This window comes from Tasmannia lanceolata, unplaced genomic scaffold (assembly GCF_043159265.1).
Source record: "Tasmannia lanceolata isolate RefF3 unplaced genomic scaffold, GAP_Taslan_0.1 ptg000002l, whole genome shotgun sequence".
NCBI lineage: Eukaryota > Viridiplantae > Streptophyta > Magnoliopsida > Canellales > Winteraceae > Tasmannia > Tasmannia lanceolata.
In genome coordinates, this window is record NW_027518679.1 from 30453950 (window position 1) to 30474577 (window position 20628).

A 20628-nucleotide genomic window follows, 5' to 3' on the forward strand; every position below is an offset into this window, starting at 1 on the left:
TTTCTTTTCTCTCATCCGGTACGGGACTATCTTTTCAACTACACTTCTACATCCTTTTGTAAAAGCAAATTTTTCCAAGAAAACATTTTCTTTTTCCCAAACGTTTTTTATAAAACTTTTTCCAAAACATTAATACATGATTTTGAAAATCCAAAATCACTAACAGTTTGATCTTTGGGTTAGGGAGGAGAAGATTGGGTTTGGGATTTAGTTTAATCTGATTACAATCTTCGTATATTCTTTTATAAAGGAAGTTATGAACTCTTATATAGATGTAGGTAATCTTTTTGAACCACTTAAAATATTAATCTTATTTTCATTGCTTTACGTGTGTAATCTAACAGATTTGCTAGGGACCATTGCCAAAGGCATTTCGCGGACCGGCTGTTGCAAAAGAGAGCAGCCACCTCAAAAGAATTAAATGAATAAGACAAAACCGCGAAATGCCTTCCGCGATGGTCCCTAGCAAATCCCGTAATCTAATATGATTTAGCATGTCAAAGTTTTTACAATCAGGTCATATTTGGAATTTTCCCATGGGAATTTTACGTTGCTAAAAAAACTCGAAAACCACTTAAGTTTCCTAAAACAACTAAACTCCAATCTTTTAAAAACTAGCTAATCATAAAACCCAAATTAGAAACCATACTCCTAAACAAAATTATAAACTACCAACATTAAACCATGTGAAGGTGCACCGGCCTGCACTGCGTCGCCCGACCCCTCTGACGCCATGGAGAGTCGGCGATGAGTCTCAACAGCACTTATGTATCTTATAATACAAGATGTAAACAGTCAATCGTCTACTGAATAAATACTTTTAATCACTAAGAATTAACAAAATCACTTCCTTATTCATCCATCAAGAGACAACCAAAGAGAACCGAAGAAATGCTATACGTTTATACAGACAAGGCAGAATTTGTAATAGCCAACCAAGTCACAAATTGGTCTCATTGAAAATTAGTTATAGTTCATAGTTTTCTTTCCTTGTAGGGCCCACCATTTTACACTTCATGTTATTATGGGATGGGGCCAGTGGGCCACCGCTTTACACTTCATGTTTCTATGGGGTGGACCCTACGATTTCACACTATAGGTTTTGATTGGGTGGAGGCCCTATCTCTACCAGACCCATGAATAGGGTGGGGCCCACCATTTTATTTGAATTCTACACAGCCAATTTACCAAAACACAGAGCTGAGAATCAGCAAAGCTGATCAGAACTTTTGAATGAAGTCATAAATGTGCATGGTGATGTCATCTGCTCTTTCCTGATTGATGAAGTGAGCCACTCCTTCCATTACAACTATCTCCTGCAGAAAAGGTACATATTTTTTGAAACCCCCCTTGTGTATATAGTCCTTGGCACCTGACGTATGATAGTTAAGGTCAAGATCTCCGATAATAAACTTGGCCGGAACTTTCACTTGCGCCCCCGTCCATGCAGCTGATAGTTCCCAGTTTCTGCACATTAGTCACAAAAAATAAAAGTCGTTAGCGAGATTGAGACACTGAAAGGAAAGATGGGAGGGACTTGAGATCATCTTGAGCAAAACTTCAAATGAAGAACTATATTTATCATTATGATACAGCATTCTCTATGAAGATAAAGCATACTCAAATTTTCAGTGAATAGCAGAATTAACTTGCTCACTCTAATTGAGAATTCAATCATTTTATTGTTTTGTCGTCTCCTTTTCGTCTATTTCAGATTTAGTTCGCACTATTTTTTACATATGTTGATTATAGCTCATGTTTTCATTGGAGTGAAACACACTCATTTTAGAAATTTAGAATGAGAGATTGAAACCAGTACAACTACAGATTTAATAATAGTTGTGAAGTATAAAAACCAAATCATTATTGAAGCTAAATGGTATCTTGATGAAAATGATGTTAATGTTACTGATGATGATTCCGTCTTCTGAGGGGCAAATTGAGGTGGCTGGTTCTCTCTCGCTAAGGTATCTCAAGAACATAGCTTTGTACCGAGGAATCTCTGGCACGCCAAAATTTGTGTATTCTTGAGAGCCATTTTGCTGCTTCCAATGAAGGTCATTAGTTATAAAAAAAACAACAGCATGTTGATGTTATTAGAATCTACGAGGCTCTTCATCTCCTCGCATTAGTTTTTTGAGGAAATTTCTTACTTTAGGATTTCTTTCAACATAAGGATTACGCGTCCAAAACTACCATTACATTTTTCAACTTTTACCAAATGGAGAACTCCTCCTCATTATCTATTTTTCCATTGAAACTTCATGTCCAGTAACACATCTTCAACGGCACAATTGACACCAGCCCTAACTTAAGTTTTGACTGATCAACTACAACTCTCCAACAACTCTCATTTATATTTTGAATGATGGACATCTCTTTCTTTTTTTTAATGATGAAAATGATTTTATTAACAGAAAATGAGGAGGAAACCCATGACCGAGCGGTACATAAGAAAGATGCACAGGAGAAGTAGCGAAACAATGGAAAAAGAATGCCCTCAAGAAGGGAGAAAAAAAATTCTTCTATCTATCTCTGTCCAAATCCCTCTTAGCTACTGTGCCGGCATCACAATTAGCCGATCCCTAATGTGCTAGAGAGAAATGGAAGCCTTCTCTTCATCGTAGACCATCAAATCATCAACCCACCGGATAATATGTAGTCTCCCTCGACGATCAATCTACTCAAGTCTCGGTTCTATAATCTTGATACCCCGAAGAACTGCCTTCACGCCTGCTTCATTTGAATCGAAGATTCCAAGAGGATCCAAGAAGGCCCAACTGGTCAAATCATTCTCGTCTCGAAGAACGCCACCAAATCCTGTTGGCCCTGGATTACCCATGCTAGATCCGTCAAATTTGAGCTTCAACTGGCCTGGACCAGAAGTAGACCACCCCGGGATAGGTGCATCAGCATGCTTGCTGCTAGATCTCTCTCCACCCAATCCAAAGATCGTAGGCAGAAATGAGCCTGAAAGAAGGAAGGATCTTCACCCATAATCACCTTCGAAAAGATAATTTATGAACTCTTAACCAATCCTTTGAAGACCCTACCATTTTTTCCTTCCACAGTGTCAAAGTAGCGGCCAACAGAACAACATTCCAAAGAATCTTCCCTTTTCTTCCGCCAAGGGATAAAGAACCAGCACTCCAAGAGATCAACTAACCGATCCAGAAAGACCCAAACCAAATCGAATCTCCTGAGATCCTTGTTCCATACCTCTCTAGAAAACCTACAATGAAGGAGCATATGAACCATTGACTCACCTGACTCCACACAGAGCGCGGTGGTCAATGATAAGCATTTGGCGATTGTGCAAGTGGCCCACCGTGAGGATTTTGTCTTGGTAGGTGGTCCAACTGAACGCCCAAACCCTGGGAGAGTTGGCATCCCTCCCCAGTGTATGTTTTGTTTCTCAAACATCATCTCCACTGACACATCTTCAACAACACAGTTGATTTGTAGTGAGCATGCTAATGCCTCATCCTTCAATATGTTACTTACACCCATTGTCCAATGACTTTTGGTTCAGCACGAGGCAACTTGTGATGAAAATGTCAAGCTAATAATCTTTACTTTCATATTTAAACAACTATGACCTATACCCGAAAATTGACATGGTTATATGTACACTAATTCAATCACTAATAATTATGGAAGAAAACATTTTTAAAAGGAAAATAAATCAAAACCTAGTTATTCAAACTACATGCGCCCCAAACTTCCTCCATAAAAAGAATTTCATTCAGGAAATGGAAGAAATTGGATTACTATTTATTTGAGTCGTGTTTCAGAGGCACTAGTTTTCAAATAAATCAAAGGTTGAGATAACATACGGATCGAGATTACGGTAGTAGTTAAGTGCTCCTGTGAAGCCTGTCTTGATGAATTTGTTGGCATAATATTTAATGTCTTCTTCCGACAACCAAGAAGGCAAGGTGATTTCTTTACTAGCCAAATCTCTCATCTTTCCTTTAGGCATCATTAAGGGACTTGGGTCGCGAATCGTTAGAAATATCTTGATTACCTCTGCAGTAGTAACGGAAGCAAACTCCGCTTCTGCTTCTCCAGGCTCCTACAAGATAATTTAACTAAAATTTGTTAGCAAGAAAATCATTGTTTATTGGAGGAAAAAGAAAATCATCACCTACAGAGACTAGCATAGAAAGGCATTAGAATTAGAAGGAAGCAACAAAGCATAATGGCACAACTAGTCAACTTAGTCTCAATATTTTATGGCTTTTAATGCCAGATGAGAGTGTTTATAAATATGGCTTTAGCTAATTCAAAACCAAAGAACTATACTGAAGGAATGGGATGTAGCTACTGGAAAATGAACTTCTGTTGGGATGTAGCTACTGAAAAATGAACTTCTGTTTCATTGGAGTGATCCATATTTATAAGACTGAAACTACATACAACAAAAAAAAGTTGTTAGATAATACCAAATTCTATGCGATTTGCACACAAAAGTTTTGGACCTTTTCTCCTCTATTTTGTATTTACATGAGTTGTACCATGAAGGTTATAGATGCGGAGTCAATAGCTGGCGGAGTCAATCTTTCCCTAAATCAGCCGAGTCAAAAGAGTTTCTGATTGACTCCTTTATGACACAATACATGGCCTTCATGTGTAATCAATAAATACATCATTGAATTTTTTACCTCAGATGGTATCAATCATGCCTATTGATTTTCTTCAGTCCGTATGCTGTGATCAAAACTGATCTCAATCATGTTAAGCATGTTATTTTTTCTATCATCGACAAGAAAAGATCCTACCCAAGAACATCTACGAGACTCTATTCAAGCAGTCCCTCATTTATTGTTCAATTCAAACGACAAAATAAAGAAGTGGAATTTCTAGAATGAACTCAATAAAGCGGGTTCTTATTCACCATGCAAGTTTAATAAAATCAAACCCCTCAAAAAGAGAATCCCAGTTGGAAGAAAATTGCAATATCAACTCTCTAAATGAGCAATTGAGCTTCATGAGAGCCAACCTATTGGTGAAAAACACCTTGCAAGTTCAGCAATGATAGAACAGAGATTTATATTGGCTTGAAGGGATGACAAACACCTCAAACGCCTCGAGACTCATGGAAGATTTTAAGCTCCGGAGACAAAGGGAGTTGTGTTGTTTTGCCGTATCAAGGATCTGGGGATATTTTATAGGCTTGTGGGGTTCTCATAGGTTGACTTCCAGCTTCAAAGTTTAACATGCCCGGAAGACCACCTCACATAGAGCATTTACTGTGATATCTTCATAGAGATTAATCTCATATAAGGTGATTAATCAGTAATCATCCCCTTTCTCAATATGTTTCTCTCCTAGGATTAGAAATTAGCATTACACTCTGATTAACTAGACATCTTCTGAGCATGTCAAGAACCAAGTGGGTACGTTATAATCTCAAATGAATCATTTGGGCATTGATTTGTTCCATTAGATGACTCATCGATCTGCGCCCTAATTTTCGGCTAAGTGAGTATTCACAACCACAAGGTTGATCCATATAGATATCGTTCTTTAAAGATTGAAGGATATAAACACACCCCATATCTAACCTCAAACAGGTTCCACTGTATGGACATAACAAAGAAACAAACCCTACTGTCCAGTAGCATTCACAAACTCAAGCTAAAACCGAGGAGCCCTAAAAAACAACACCACCGTTCATAAAAAGAGAATGAAACTATGAAGATGCATCTATTGTACCATTTCAGCGAAGAAATATCCATCTAGACTACAAGATATTAATATCCAAAACTTCTTGCACATAATCATCCATCAGGCAAAGGGTGTCATATTTTTCACATTCAATGATTAAGAACAATTTCCAAGCCAGCACGGATACGGGTGCGGGTATGACACGATATGGGTACGTGGATACGTGATTTTAAAAAAAAAAAGGATACGGGTACGTTGAATATAATATGTTTTATATTTTATTATATATTTATAAAAATTAAAAAATTAAATATTTTTGTTAAAGAATTCAGACAATTTAATTGGAGAACAATCAAATAACAATAACATCACCAAATTCTAATATTACTTCACCAAAATCTAATATTAGCACTTCACGGGATATATATATAAAGAAAATGATTGTGAGCTTGAAGCTCATATAGCTTTTATGAGCTTGAGGGCCGAAACACATGTGGGCCCACATTGTTAGGATGATCCAAAGCATTCATTTGAAAGGCCCTTACATAGATAGGGTGTGTACAAAAAATCAGCTCCATAGGATCATCCTAACCCATCCAAAAATGGAGGGCAAAATGGACAGACACCGTTTGGCACAAATCTGCCCATTTTTGCCCTCCGCTTTTGGAGGGGTTAGGATGATCCAATGGAGCTGATATTTGGTACACTCCCTATCTATGATGGGGCCTTGCAAATGAATGGTTTGGATCACCACAAAAAATGTGGGACCCATGTGTTTGGGCCCTCAAGCTCATATAAGCTATATGAGCTTCAAGCTCACAATCATTTCCCTCTCTCTCTCTCTCTCTCTCTCTCTCTCTCTATATATATATATATATATATATATATATATATATGAGGAATAAGATTGTACGCTCGACCGTACCTAAAGTTTGGTACGGTAGAGTGCCAAATCACATGGGTCCCACATTTTTGGTGAGCATCTATACCATTCATTTGCAAGGCCCCATCATAGATAGGGTGCATACCAAAAATCAGCTCCATAGGATCATCCTAACCCATCCATTTGTGGAGACCAAAATGGACAGACAGTGTTTGTCCACAAATCTGCCCATTTTGGCCTCCAGTTTTGGAGGGGTTAGGATGATTCAATGGTGCTGATTTTTGGTATGCACCCTATCTATGATGGGGCCTTGCAAATGAATGGTTTAGATGCCCACCAAAAATGGGGGACCCATGTGATTTGGCACTCTACCGTACCTAACTTTAGGTACGGTCGAGCGTACAATCCTTTTCCTTTATATATACATATATATATATATATATATATATATATATATATATATATATGAGGAAACTGTTGGTGAGCTTAAGCTCACCAAACTTATGGTGAGCTAGCTTGCCCAATCACATGGGGGCCCACTTTGTTAGGATGATCCAAACCATTCATTTGAAAGTCCCTTACATAGATGGGGGGTGTACCAAAAATCAGCTCCCTAGGATCATCCTAACCCCTCCATTTGTGGAGGACAAAAATGGACAGACACAAATCTGCCCCATTTTTGTCCTCCACAAATGGAGGGGTTAGGATGATCCTATGGAGCTGATTTTTGGTACACCCCCTATCTATGATAAGGCCTTGCAAATGAATGGTTTGGATCACTCCCCAAAATGTGGGACCCATGTGATTGGGCAAGCTAGCTCACCATAAGTTTGGTGAGCTTAAGCTCACCAACAGTTTCCACATATATATATATATATATATATATATATATATATATATATAGGGTGTGTACCAAAAATCAGCTCCATTGGATCATCCTAACCCCTCCAAAAGCGGAGGGCAAAAATGGGCAGATTTGTGCCAAACGGTGTCTGTCCATTTTGCCCTCCATTTTTGGGCCCTCAAGCACGTACAAGCTATATGAGCTTCAAGCTCACAATCATTTTCCTCATATATATATATATATATATATATATATATATATGGAAATGATATCAGCACTTCACTGTTTTGATATCCGCGCTCTCCTTGCTTGTCTTTTAGTATTTAATGGGCTTGTGAGAGCTTTTTGGGAACTGTAATAACCTGTTGACACCCTTTTAAATACTAAAGACAAGCTAATAGAGTGTGATCTTAAAACATTGGAGTGTTGATATCATTTCCCTACACATATCATAGATATTTTGATGTATTCACCCCCTTTGTTAATTGGGACAACCCTTCTATTGTAAATCTGTAATTTTAAATTTAAGTTGAACCGGGTGCGCACCCAAGCACACCCGACACGTACCCAAACCCCTAAACTGGATTTTCGTTTTGTTTGTTGTTTGGGTGCTTACCGGGTACGCACCCAAACAGTACCCAAGAGCACCCGCACCCGACACGCACCCGACAAGGGTGCGTGGGCCTCCGGAGAGTACCCGTGCTTCTACAAGAACACCAAACATCCCACAGCATTTTGGGTTGAGGAAAGTACAAAAATACCCAAATCATATGCAAAATGCGAACAAAATAAGCAAAACTCATTCCAGTACAGTACACTTAGCAACATAAAAACTCTCCCAACCACCCAAAGTGTCAAATAATTTTCTCATTTTATATACATAAAAGATAGAAATCCAATAACAGAGAAGGGCAAAACATATAATAGAAGGGATAGACACCTAAAAAGAAAGAAAGGGTTCAATGCAATGCATAGTTGAATCAAGTTAAATCATGATAGACACCTAACAAGAAAGAAAGGGTAAAAGAAAAAAATCAGAATCAGTCTCATCTTATACACATAAAAGATTGAAACCCAAAAAGTACTGTACGGGCCACACCCTAGGATGATCCAAACTGTCCATTGGATGGACCACAACATAAACATGTTGTGCCAAAAAAAAAAATCATTTCCATTGGATGATCCTAGCCCGCCCATCTATAGAATAACTACATATTATGAAAACCTCTATAGATTGGAGGGTTGGGACCATCCTATGGAAATGAATTATTTTTTTTTTGGCACAACCTATTTACGATGTGGCCCATCAAATGGACGGTTTGGATCAACCTAAGTGTCAGCCCTCCCATTTATAGAGAAATTGCATATTATGAAAACATCTATAAATCCCATGCAAATGATTTTTGGGGCACAACTTGTTTCTGTTATGGCACATCAAATGGACGGTTTGGATCATCCCATAGTGTGGGCCGTACAGACTATTTAGACTTACACCCAAAAAATCACAAAAAATCAGAATCAGTCTCTAATTCATGTTTCTACTTATCAATCTAAAGACAAAACAAAGAGAAAGAATAAGAAGTTCGAACCTGGAATCTGCAAATGTAATAGTCATCACCAAGGGCCGCCCTTAAGCTGGGTAGGGGCTTCCTTTCAGGGTTCCTTGGCCAAAATACAACACTGAGATTAACAACAGCTTTAACCTTATCAGGCCTAAAGAGACAGAGATACCAAGCAATAAGAGCACCCCAATCATGGCCCACAACAAACACCTGATCTTGCCCTAGGGTTTCAATTAGGGCAATTAGGTCACCAAATATGTGAAAGGCTGTGTAACGAGACTGAGAAGGAGGTGAGTCTGTGTCACCATAGCCCCTGAGGTCGGGAGCCACGGCCCGGTAACCGTGGGCCGAGAGTCCGATAATTTGGTGGCGCCATGAGTACCAGAGGTCGGGGAATCCGTGGAGGAGGAGGACTATTGGGCCTTGGCCTTTCTCTGCAACGTGCATTTTTATGCCATTAACCCTGACCATCCTATGCTCTATTCCTCCCTCCAATTTTTTTTTTTTTTTTTTTCTACCTTTCTCTCTCTGTCTCTGCAAAGGGGGGGGGGGGATTTTTGTGTCTTTATTGATAGATTGCTGAAAGGAAGGGGAAAGAATTGTTGGGGATTTGATTGGAGGATAATCTACCTTGAATACGAAGGTTGTCCTTAGATTGCTTGTTGTCATTGATAGCTTGCGTGTTTGGGGTACCGTTTAAAACACCGTTTGGCGTTTGAAACACTGTTTTGGGGCCAAACGGCCGTTTGGGAGTGTTTGGGTGCGCAGCCACCGTTTGAAACGCCGTTTGAAACCCTCAAAACGGCGTTTTGCAAACGGAGGGGGGGAGGTCCGTTTGCAAAACGCCGTTTTGAACGGAGTTTTTGGGTGTTGGGTTTTTTATACATGTTTACCCTCACCAAACCCATTTTTACACCTTTGTTTTTTTGGAAGAGCTTACATTACACCATACAAAATCTCTGATTATGGTTAATTTGGAAGGATATTATCATAAATTGTAAGTCTCTCTAAACAAAATTTGAATTGGGTTTGTTCCGATTATCTTTTTTTCAAGCCTAAAAAAAGTAAGAAATTTTAGAAATATTTTTCCTTCCCTAACTTTTCCACAAAATTCTTGCCATACAAACATGACCGTAGTTCTTTAATTGGATTTTACCACCCAATGAGTTGCAAATTCCAATCAAAGAAGCTTAAAATAGAGAGAAAATGTGTGCTTATAAAAAAAACAAGAGGGTATTAAGAAAGAGAAATAAGAGAAAACTTGTCTGTTTTTTCCTGAATTGAAAATGATTCCCCACCTCCTCTTTAGCATATCCTATACCTTTTGTTTTGTATTTTTTTGGCAATGATGTTTAATTTTAGTAGTATTTGAATGAGATCCTAATGACCTTTTAATATTGGGCCTAATGAGAGAGTAGTTGAGTTACATTGAGGCCAACCAAACAATGCCCTTTTGGTCATTTTACCACTAAAACTCTGTTTTGTGGCATTTGCAACCAAACACACAATACCTCCGTTTGCCGTTTAATATGTCGTTTTGATCTGGCCAACCAAACATGAAAACACCGTTTGACAAAACACCGTTTTGCAAAATGGCGTTTTAAACGCTATTTCAAACGGTACGCCAAACACACTTATTCCTTTTACTTTACTTTATATTTTGTTTGTCCACTTTCTTTTTTGGGGGAAAAATACAGATACACCGTTTCATCTTTTTGACACACTCAACCATAGGTCCATAACTCTGACTTTTAAAAGTCACCGACTACACCCAGGTTTTAATTTAATTTTTTTTTTGATAGGTAAGCTAGGGTTAGGCAGGACCCCTACCAGATATACTAAACAAGGAACAAAGATACAGCATGAAAGCCCAAAGACCACCCCTAGCACAGTGCACAGGGGGAAACAGAAAAAAAGGCAACAAGCTCAGAGAGCAACGAAAACAACATAAACCAGAAATCACTCCAGCATTAGCTAGAGCAAACAGACCAAAAGGACCAAGCAAACATAAGCAAAACAAACATACAAATAGGCCCATCAAAGACAAATCCACAGCATGGGGATCTCATATGCTTCGTCCAAGGGAGAACTTGGAGAACGATGGGAGCCCGTATGGAGCAGGAAGGAAGCTGAAGGTCGATCTGTTTTTTTTTCTCTGGACCTTATGCCAAACACCTTGATCCGACGAAGGGGACTGAAAGTCAGGATGGTCATCATGGCCAAATTGAATCTGTTTGCCTTTCTCATTAGCATGCTCGATTTCATCCTCTAGAACTGCAAATTTGTTTGGATGGATTTGATCTAGAAGAGTTGAAGGTAAGGCCACAGAGGCTTGAGAAGTGAGATTTTTTATATGGCTTTCAGGTTGATGGGCAGATAGGGGGGGGGGGGGGGGTGGGGGGGGGGGGAGTAGGGACATCTACTGGACCAACAACTGTCTCCTTATGGGGTTTACTTTTCGGCCTCCATTCATTATTGGGTTGGGGTTGGGGTTGGGGTTGAATCGATTGGAGATGACAGTAATCTGATCCATGGCTGAAATCCAAACAGTGAACACAAGCTTTAGACTTCCAGGCATACTCTATTGGCTGAGTGATCTCTCCCGAGGAAGAACAAAGTTTGATAAAGTCAGGGAGAATTTGCTCGGCATTGACTAAGACGCACATTCTAGCATCATTCAGCCTAGAGGATTCAGCCGTTTGAGTGTCCATGTAGAGGGGCTTCCCAATCAAACTAGCTATTCTACTAAGGCAGTGAGAGTTCTAGAACTTTAGGTGAAGGCCATGAAGTTTGATCCAAATCGAAACTTCCGATATTTTCTTCCTTTCCATCGAAACATTCGGATCCCATCTTTGGAGAATCAAGGGTCTTCCCAGGTTTCAATTTGTATGACGGTCCGTCCACAGATTGAAGGGTTAGGATGATCCTATGGAGCTGATTTTTTGGGCACACCCTATCTATGTCGGGCCCATCAAATATATGCTTTGGATCATCCAAACAATGTGGGCCCACTATGTTTTTGGTAGTGTTTGGATTTGGGAATGGGGTTTGGAGGGGTGCATTGATAGTGTTTCAAAAGAGGGGGTCTACGCTATACAAATAAAAACCCCCGGGGTGTAGTTGGTGACTTTTAAAAGTCAGGGTTATAGTTAAATGTGTCAGAAAGTTAAGGGGGGTGTAACTGTATTTTTCCCTTTATTTTCATAAAATTATTGTGAGTAACACTAGGGAGACCAAGAGTAGGGTCGAAAAGGGGATGTAACAAATGGGTTTTCTCCAAACATCAAAAAAGAGTGAAACTATTTTTTGTACGCATGGCACATGTTGTTGGGCTCTCCATTAATAGTCCTCTCGATCTCCCGATCATTTTCCAATTATTTTTGTCCATTGTTTGTTCCATGTTGTATTATAAAGGAGAGGAATGCTAAACTCAAGGTCTTCCTTGCAAAAGATGAAAGGGCACCCACACTGGTGGGACATCACCAAAATGCATATATAACATGTAGATAGGGGTGTAAACGAGCTGGGCTTGGCCAAGCTTGGCTCGGCTCGTTAAGCTAAATACCCAAGCTCGGGCTCGAACCAGGCTCAAGCTCGGCCAGGCTCGCGAGCCTTACCAAGCTCATCAATGAGCCAATTGGGCCCCAAAATCCTACATATACTGGGCGCATAATCCTACAGGGGTGAAAAAATCATCTCCCATTTATAAAACGTGCCCTTAAGCGTGTATCTTCACGGAATACACAGTGGGCCCACTTATTTAGATGATCAAAACCATTCATTTGTTAGTGTGGACCCCGATCCGAGGGCGGCGAGGGAACTAGTCCCTAACACCCTCTGGATCATCCACGTGTGAAGGAGAGCTCTGCCAAGGAACTCTCGAAACAGTTGCCACCCTCATAGCATAGCACGAGTGGCGATATAAAAAGAAAGAGATATGTCTCGATCCGGAGCCAAGGCTCGAAACCAAGACATACCTAAAATATGGATACACCATGAAACCAAAATAAATGCTCTGTCTGCAACGGATAACCAGAGATATAAAAGGTCCGTGCCTGATTACGAATGGGGAAGGTCTGAAGAGCACCCCCAATTCGTTCGAGTGCAAGCACTTGGTCTCTTATGCCATTTTCATTAACTCCAAAGAAGTTTGGGTAAAAATCATGTGAAATGGGAATAAATATCCCCGAGTGAACGTCTACCTAATCATGCATGACTCGGGGATAAAATAATAAGCACACATAATGCAAGATAAAAGATGTGTCACCTAATGACAACTAGGTTGTGAGTGACATGCCTAACTAGTGTCTAAGTTCTGATGTGCAAACACATGCATGCTACAACTAAAGGTATAGGGTCAGTACAGGAAAGTAAGAAAACACATCAAAATATACAATAACAACACAACAAATCCTAAGACTCTAAACAATTAGCCCGAGTCCTCGGATGGTCTGATATTCATCCAAAGAAGCCTACGTATCCCCGCCTCCACGAGAATCAAGGCAACGTAGTTCTTCGCGTCTATTCTAAGCTATGCTGCCTAAGACACCTAGACCTCTATCCTCGACTCAATCTAAAAGACCGGACCAGTTATTAAAGTTTCTTGTACGATTATTTAAATTCTAATGAATTGTGGATTTTAGGACACCCTATATGCCCTAACTAAATGCAGATTAGTCATAAGCTAATGCAGGTGGTTCCTACAACCTATGTGTAACTAGGCTGCGTTTCCTAAGGAAAACAAAGGGTGGACTAGTGTATCCTACTCTAGTCATCACTCGGCAATGTGGATCGCCGACTGACCGGACGGAGGCGCTCCTATAACTCTAGGACAGACCCCTAACTCTAAAACAAGCACACAACAAACAAATAATTAAACAACCTATCAAAAGAAACTCATAACTCTAAAACTCTTTATCTAGGAGAAACTCCTAACTCTAGAGGAAGATCTTTTGAAAACAAGGTTTTAAAGGTTGCTTATTCAAAAAGATTTAAAATCTTATTTACAAAAGTTTGGCTGGACTTGGGATATAAATCCCAAGCTGCACTACGTACCTCGTGGAAGAGAATCAAGCCAATGTAGTTCGAAACGAACTCTCCCAATTAAAACCTAACAATCCAAAAGATTTAAGGTTTTTAATATTTTTCAAATGTTTTTGACATTTTTAAAGTTTTCAAATGTTTTTGAGTTTCGAATTTCTGATGTTTTTGGATTTTAAAATATTCCAATGCTTTTGGATTCTTAAATGTTTTCACCCTTCAAGGGGACACGCAAGCATAACCACAAACTAGGGCAAAGCCCTAAATCAAAAGGGGAAACCTCGAACAAACAACAAGCGTCTCAAAGAGACGAACCACAACACGTAAAGAAGTGTCCCAAGAACAGAGAAAACGAATCTAAGATCTCAAACAAGCAAAGCGCTAATAAGACTGAGTTAGTCTCTAATCAAAGTGGAATAATGACAACTCTAAAGGAGAAACTCCTAACTAATAACACTAAAGAGATGTGCAAATGAGTCAGGGACTCTTTAATAACACCACGAAAAGATGAATGAGTCAAAGGCTCTCCGATAATACTGCTTAGCAAGATAACCGAGTCAAAGACTCCCTACTAAGGACAAATGAGTCAGAGACTCTCTAATAACCACCTAAAGACAACTGAGTTAAAGACTCTCTAACAACACTACCTGTAGGAGGAGGGAGTCAACGACTCTCTAACAATGCTATCTAAAGGACTAGTGAGTCAACGACTCTCTAACAAAAACCACTAACGAAGACAAATGAGCCAAAGGCTCTCTAATAATACAACTTAAAGGAGGAATGAGTCAAAGACTCTAAAATGAGATGCTCTAATATAAGGCTGGGTAAGCCTTCTAAAAATGGAAATCCTCTAAATGAGACAAGATTTGTCTCCAAATAGAGGCTCTATAAATGAGGCAAGGCATGCCTCCTATGGATACATTATCTATCAAAATCAAGGCAACCTCCCTGAGGGTAGGCTCTAAATGAGGCTCGTCTCCAAAGGAGCATGGCCTAATGAGACATACCATGTCTCCTAGTAGGGGTCTAATTTCTATCGGTGTCTAAAAGACTATTAAAGTCTACTATACAAAGGGAGGGGAGCTCTATTTGGACTGAGCAAGTCCCCTAAGGATGGGCTTGGGCTAGCACCTTCATCGCTCCTTTTTTTCTTTCGATTTTCTTTTTTATATCCAAATGTAGGTTGAGATATTGGCACACCACAGATTGATGGGCGCACCATCAACATGATAAGCGCGCGAACTTGGCCTGATCTCGAATGAGTTGATTCACCCCCCTTTGCTTTGAACCGGTTTATGCCGATAATTCATCCCCCCTTTTCGGATTGCATTGTGCGCACCGCTCAACTCGCTGGCTAGGTGAATGGGCTCAGATCTCGACGAAATTTTGCGAGGATCTGGAAGGGACCCTAATCTACACTATGGTTAAATTTGGGGCACCCACTCACTCATTTGATGAGGTTTTGAACAAATAACGCGAACTTGGGTCCGGTCAAAATGGGGTGTCTACAGTTAGTCCCACTAGAAGATTGTTTCCATAGGATGATCCTAACCCTTAACGAGCCGAGCTGGGCTTGGTTGCACAAGAGTCGGGATGGCATATGGGTTTTGCTCGGCATTTGGATGCCACGCCAGCAAAAGTCTCCTGTTTTTTTGGTTGTCAATATAGCATTGAAATCTCTGGAGACTTCAATGTCTTTTGGTGAATCATTGCATGATGTGTCACCGTTGTCCAATTGTCCCCTCTCAATAGTATCTTAAGCCCAAAACTAAGAAAAAGGAGGGATTTTGCTTGGATTTCTTAGGAATTATGTTTTTTTCTCTCTCTCTCCCCTCTCTCTCTTCTCTCTATATCGGTACTGACACCCCCTTCTACTACTTTACAAGGTTGACAAGCAAACACTACTTTGGTAAAAAAAAAAAAAAACAGGGTTTCTCATTGTCAGTATGGTGACACGTGCAAGGAGACAAGGTAGAGACATCAAAAATGGTACAGCTGTAAACTGAGAAAATCAATTAGGACATGTTTGGCAACAATTAAAAATTATTTCATGGAATATTTGTGGGCCCAACTATGGGAGAGGATATGAGAAGGAGAGGGAGATAATTGAATTGGTGGGAGTAGAAATGGCATAAAAAATCCTTAAAAACTAGTGAAAAGAAAATACTAAAAATTGGTTTTTTAATTTCATTGTTTTAGGAGCTTTTCATGTTTCCCTAGGGTGTGATCCACCAATGTCTTAGTCATGATCCATTCAAATCCTTTTCGGTTGGATCGGATTCGGAGTGTTCTTCGGATCCTACTTCTTGTGTCACGGTCACGATCCATTTCAAATCGAACCATCCATCGGAGTGTCCTAGTAGGCCTTACTTACAAAACAACAAAAAATCTCAGATTTCTTCATTTGAAATTAACTCCAAAACTTCCTCAATTCAGAAAAGAATTAGTCACTATATCTAATAACAACCCATGATTTTGATAAAAATTATGATTATATTGTTGAAAAGAACCCCAACGTTCGAAGGTGAGTGATGATAAAACTTTCTAGTAACTCATCCTTGTTGAGGGTGAGTGGCAAGTTCACAAGAAGAAAAATGGATTGAGGGGGAAGTAGAAAGTCAGAAGCTAAGCAATATTTAGTTCATTTTTATGAAAATACCCCTCCTTTAAGATTTAATATAAGAAATATTTTGAGGGTATTTTAGTAAAAGGACTTCGGATCGTGATTATCCATCAGATTTTTTTGCCATGTCTTGATCACGATCCGAAATTTTTCGGATCTTATGAAGAGGATCCAAAATATATCCATGGATCCTTATAATGTGCCTAGATCCTGTCTATTAAGGTTCGGATTCAAACTATCCATCGGACCGTCTGGGTCCATTGACACCCCTATGTTTCCCTCAAGTCTCAATCTTCTTCCCAATCTCACAGCCATAGTCAGCAAAACATGATTTGGCAAAAAAAAAAAAAAAAAAAAAAAAGGACGGGAGTTTAATACGAGAGGAATGATAGACTGAAGGGCACCCTTGCAAAAATCAGCTTCAAGGGCGCCCCTATAGGTTAGGTCTTAGTCTTTTCCATGTGTCACATACAATTGATCAAGTATTTTGATTTGGTGTACAAAAAATGAGTCCGACATATTACCAAAGGTCCCACCATAATTGAATCATCCTACCTTATATATATATATATATATACTAGTGGGACCAACTGTGCGATGCACGGGGTTAAGCATTGGAAGTTATTTAACATCAAAAGGCCTATTATTGAATGAATATTTTTTAATATATAAAGATATTTTAGGCAGATAATTCACCAAATTATATATATATATATATATATATATATATATATATATATATAATATATATATAGAGAGAGAGAGAGAGAGAGAGAGAGAGAGAGAGAGAGTGTGAAAGAACTATCTCAGCATAAGATGCAATAATAGAGAGCATAAGGTGCAATAATAGAGAGCGCCAAGACTTAAAATATTAGATAATTATAATTTTAAAGAAGAAAACTACATCGATAGGGTGTTTAATTCATAATAGAGAAATGTTCATATGTATGGGTTTTGGGCCTTAGGCATACAACATATAACAACTCTAAACAGTTAGGCTAAAGCTATTCGTAACTTGCTATTATGGGTAATGGGCTTCGATGATGGCACCCTCGCCAGGCGATCACAATCCCCACCCAAACCCATACAAAACATGAGTTGTGCATAGGGTGGGGCCCATCATTTTACAGCTCACGTTTTCGTGATGGTGCCCTTGCCACACCCTTGCCACATCTTACACTACACGTTTTCATAGTGGTACCCTTGCCACACCATGACTATGACTATCCATTGATGCCCCCTATTCTGAACCTATGTTCAAGATCATATAATTGATGTCATGTTTTGGAATATGCTCTATATTTATGTTGTACCCACAACAAATTAGCCTGGTTCAAAGATCTCAATCACAGGATGATCACAACAGTTGAACAACTTAATGTGAAGCCGTAGTTGTCACATTCAAAGAAGGAAAAACATTGAAAAAAAAAAAGTCCAAATACTATGAGAAAATGGTAAATTGTGTATAATTTCCGCTGTTGTACTATATACAAAGAAAAAATTGAACATAAAGCTACATGTCAAAATTTAGAGATTCCACTAACTTCTTGGATGATTTACATTGAAGACAAGGAGTGTTTTTATAGAACACTGAAATGATAAACATAGCAAGAGAATAAGATAATTGTGGAAAGACATTATCCTAATCTAATTCACTTGCCTAATCTAACCCAACCAAACAATATAGCCCAATCAAATCAAATCTTCTAATCTCATAATATTTGATCTGATTTGATTTCATTCTCTAATATGTGTAAAATATAGAGAAGATTTCACTAATGTATTCAATGCATTACAAAGAGCCCAATGAGTTATTATGTAGAACACTCAAATGGTTAAATATAGAAAGAGATAACCAAGGCAAGAGATAAATACAAAAATCCTACCTACTAAGATTGGCCTAACTACTAATTTAATTAAGCTACCTAATCTAGCTAGCTTTCCCATTCAACCCACTTGCCTAATCTACACCAAGATAATCCAATGGTCTAATCTGACAAATCTTAACACGCCCCCTCAAAGGTATATTGATTGAAAATCAATAAACGTTTGTTTACAATAACATTTTCCAAATTGATTACAATAACATGTCCCCAACACACTTAGCGGTGCAATGCACACCAAGCTAATGAAGAAGGTCTTCAATCTTGATTGATGCTTCTTTCCAAATGTACGCCAAAGCCGGTTGCCGAAAGGAAGCCACGATGGACTAGATGAGACTCAAGGCCCCTATAGACGAGTCGACATGAAATGGGTCATTATGGACCGTACCATTGCCAAAATTGGCGAGAATGAGTCCCCATGTGGCTCTCTCAGGCACGCACTCCAAGGGTCCGAATCTGTTATGAAATCTCACAAAGGGTTTCAAATATCCTCCACCCACCTTAGATACTCAGTGAATTTCTATGTCATTACATCTTTGATTTTCAAGTTCTTCCCATCCTTTAAATGGATTTTAGTATACTCCGAAGCACTCATGTGCGTTCACATAATCTTTTGCATTATCTTCCTGAACAATCTGCCTCACTTATTTTATTGCCTACTTGAATTTAGTATACATCTTCCAATCACCACAAACAGAATCTAAAACAAACACTAGAAGAGCAAAGCTCTACAAGGGAAAAACCAGACCCAATATAAAAAAACGACAAACTCAACATAAATATGTAGAAGCTGAAATAATCTATTTCCCCTTTGCTCCCCCAGCTCCAAAAATCCATGAACTAGACAACAGAAACCGAAATTCTCAAGAATTTTAGTTCATGTAGATATCAATCAGAGAAAAAATTTCCACAGAAGCTCTGGAAGCACTTGTTCAAATCAGTAACAAAGTCCTCCAATTACGAATCGAAAATGAGGATGGACCTTAGAAGAAGAGAAAGTGAAGAGAACAGACCTTGTGTTTGTGTTTTGCAATAAGCCTCCCAATCTAATATCAAAAGAAGTTCCGGGAAACCTAGAATTCTTGAGAGGGAGTCTTGCCCCTTAATGGTATTACAATTTACGTTAAAATTTGCTGCCCAAGCAGCGAAGAAGTGGGGAGAGGAAGAAGAGCCGTTTTCAGGTAGGGTGATGACATTTTCACCCCCTTGCATAACTTGCACGCTCCCCTAATAACGTGATTTGACATAAAGTTGCCCACTTTTCATGTCAAATCAGGTTATAAGGGGAGCGTGCACGTAATGAGGAGTGAAAATATCATCTCCCTGTCAGATATGGTGGTGGTGTCATAAGACATTCTCAAAGCTCCTAAGCAAACCTTGAGACCGCCTCGAGATTCTGATTCTCTCATCAGAGATGCCCTCGGCATCTCTTATCCCTTTAGGGGGTCTGTCTGCTTGCACCAAATCCAGGAGGGCTCAAGGGTTTTGCTTGGCATTTGGGTGCCACATCAGCAAAACCCCTTGTTTGGTTGCCAATACAGCATACATCTCAGGAGGCATCCCTGGCTACTAATATCATGCTTGGTGATGTGTCACCCTTGTTTCCTTCCTATGATATCCAAGCCAAAATTCAAAAAAAAGGTAGAATTTTGTGTGGATTTATTGGTAATGATGTTTTTTTCTCTAACCAAAACTAGTGCTTATCTCCTCCTTATTGACTACATATTCTACTACTCTATGAGTCTATGTCGTGCAATCAAAAAGATAATTAATGGAATGCTTTGCTTGGTTCCAATGGATGGAAACTTGGATGACACCCATGATACATCAACATCCAATAAGTAGTGTTTTGGCCTTTGATAAGGAGGATGATGGGGCTTGGTAAGGACCTCTCCTATTAAGCACAATATCACTTTTGGCATTATCAATTCTTTTGACACCATTACTAATAGGAGCTCAAGAAATGTCAAGTGCATACTAGGAATGTAGTCCAGATCTTTGTCCCCTTTATCTTCTGTAAAATGGTATTTCTTCTTAATATGAACTTGCAAAACATAGAATTAAAAAGGAAAATACACATACAGAGGAACTTTGAAAAAAAAAAACAGAGAATAAAAAAAAAG

The 20628-nt window shown here is 39.1% G+C and overlaps 1 protein-coding gene across 1 annotated transcript; it reads right to left on the minus strand.

Annotated features, from left to right (window-relative positions):
- Positions 1-834: 834 nt before the first annotated feature.
- LOC143862394 (epoxide hydrolase 1-like) lies at positions 835-9499 on the minus strand. Its single transcript, XM_077373469.1, has 3 exons — positions 8987-9499; positions 3837-4075; positions 835-1467 (listed from the first exon to the last, which is right to left on the minus strand). Exons 1-3 carry the CDS (start codon positions 9428-9430, stop codon positions 1221-1223), a joined length of 930 nt encoding a protein of 309 aa, XP_077229584.1. The 5' UTR covers positions 9431-9499; the 3' UTR covers positions 835-1220.
- Positions 9500-20628: the final 11129 nt, after the last annotated feature.

Bases quoted from the DNA above. Each gene is read 5' to 3' on its own strand.
- LOC143862394 (XM_077373469.1), bottom strand. From the start codon at position 9,430: ATGGTCAGGGTTAATGGCATAAAAATGCACGTTGCAGAGAAAGGCCAA. The intron at 4,076-8,986 runs GTTCGAACTTCT...ATTATCTTGTAG, and splicing joins ATTACATTTGCAGATTCCAG to GAGCCTGGAGAAGCAGAAGC. The intron at 1,468-3,836 runs GTATGTTATCTC...ACTAATGTGCAG, and splicing joins TACTACCGTAATCTCGATCC to AAACTGGGAACTATCAGCTG.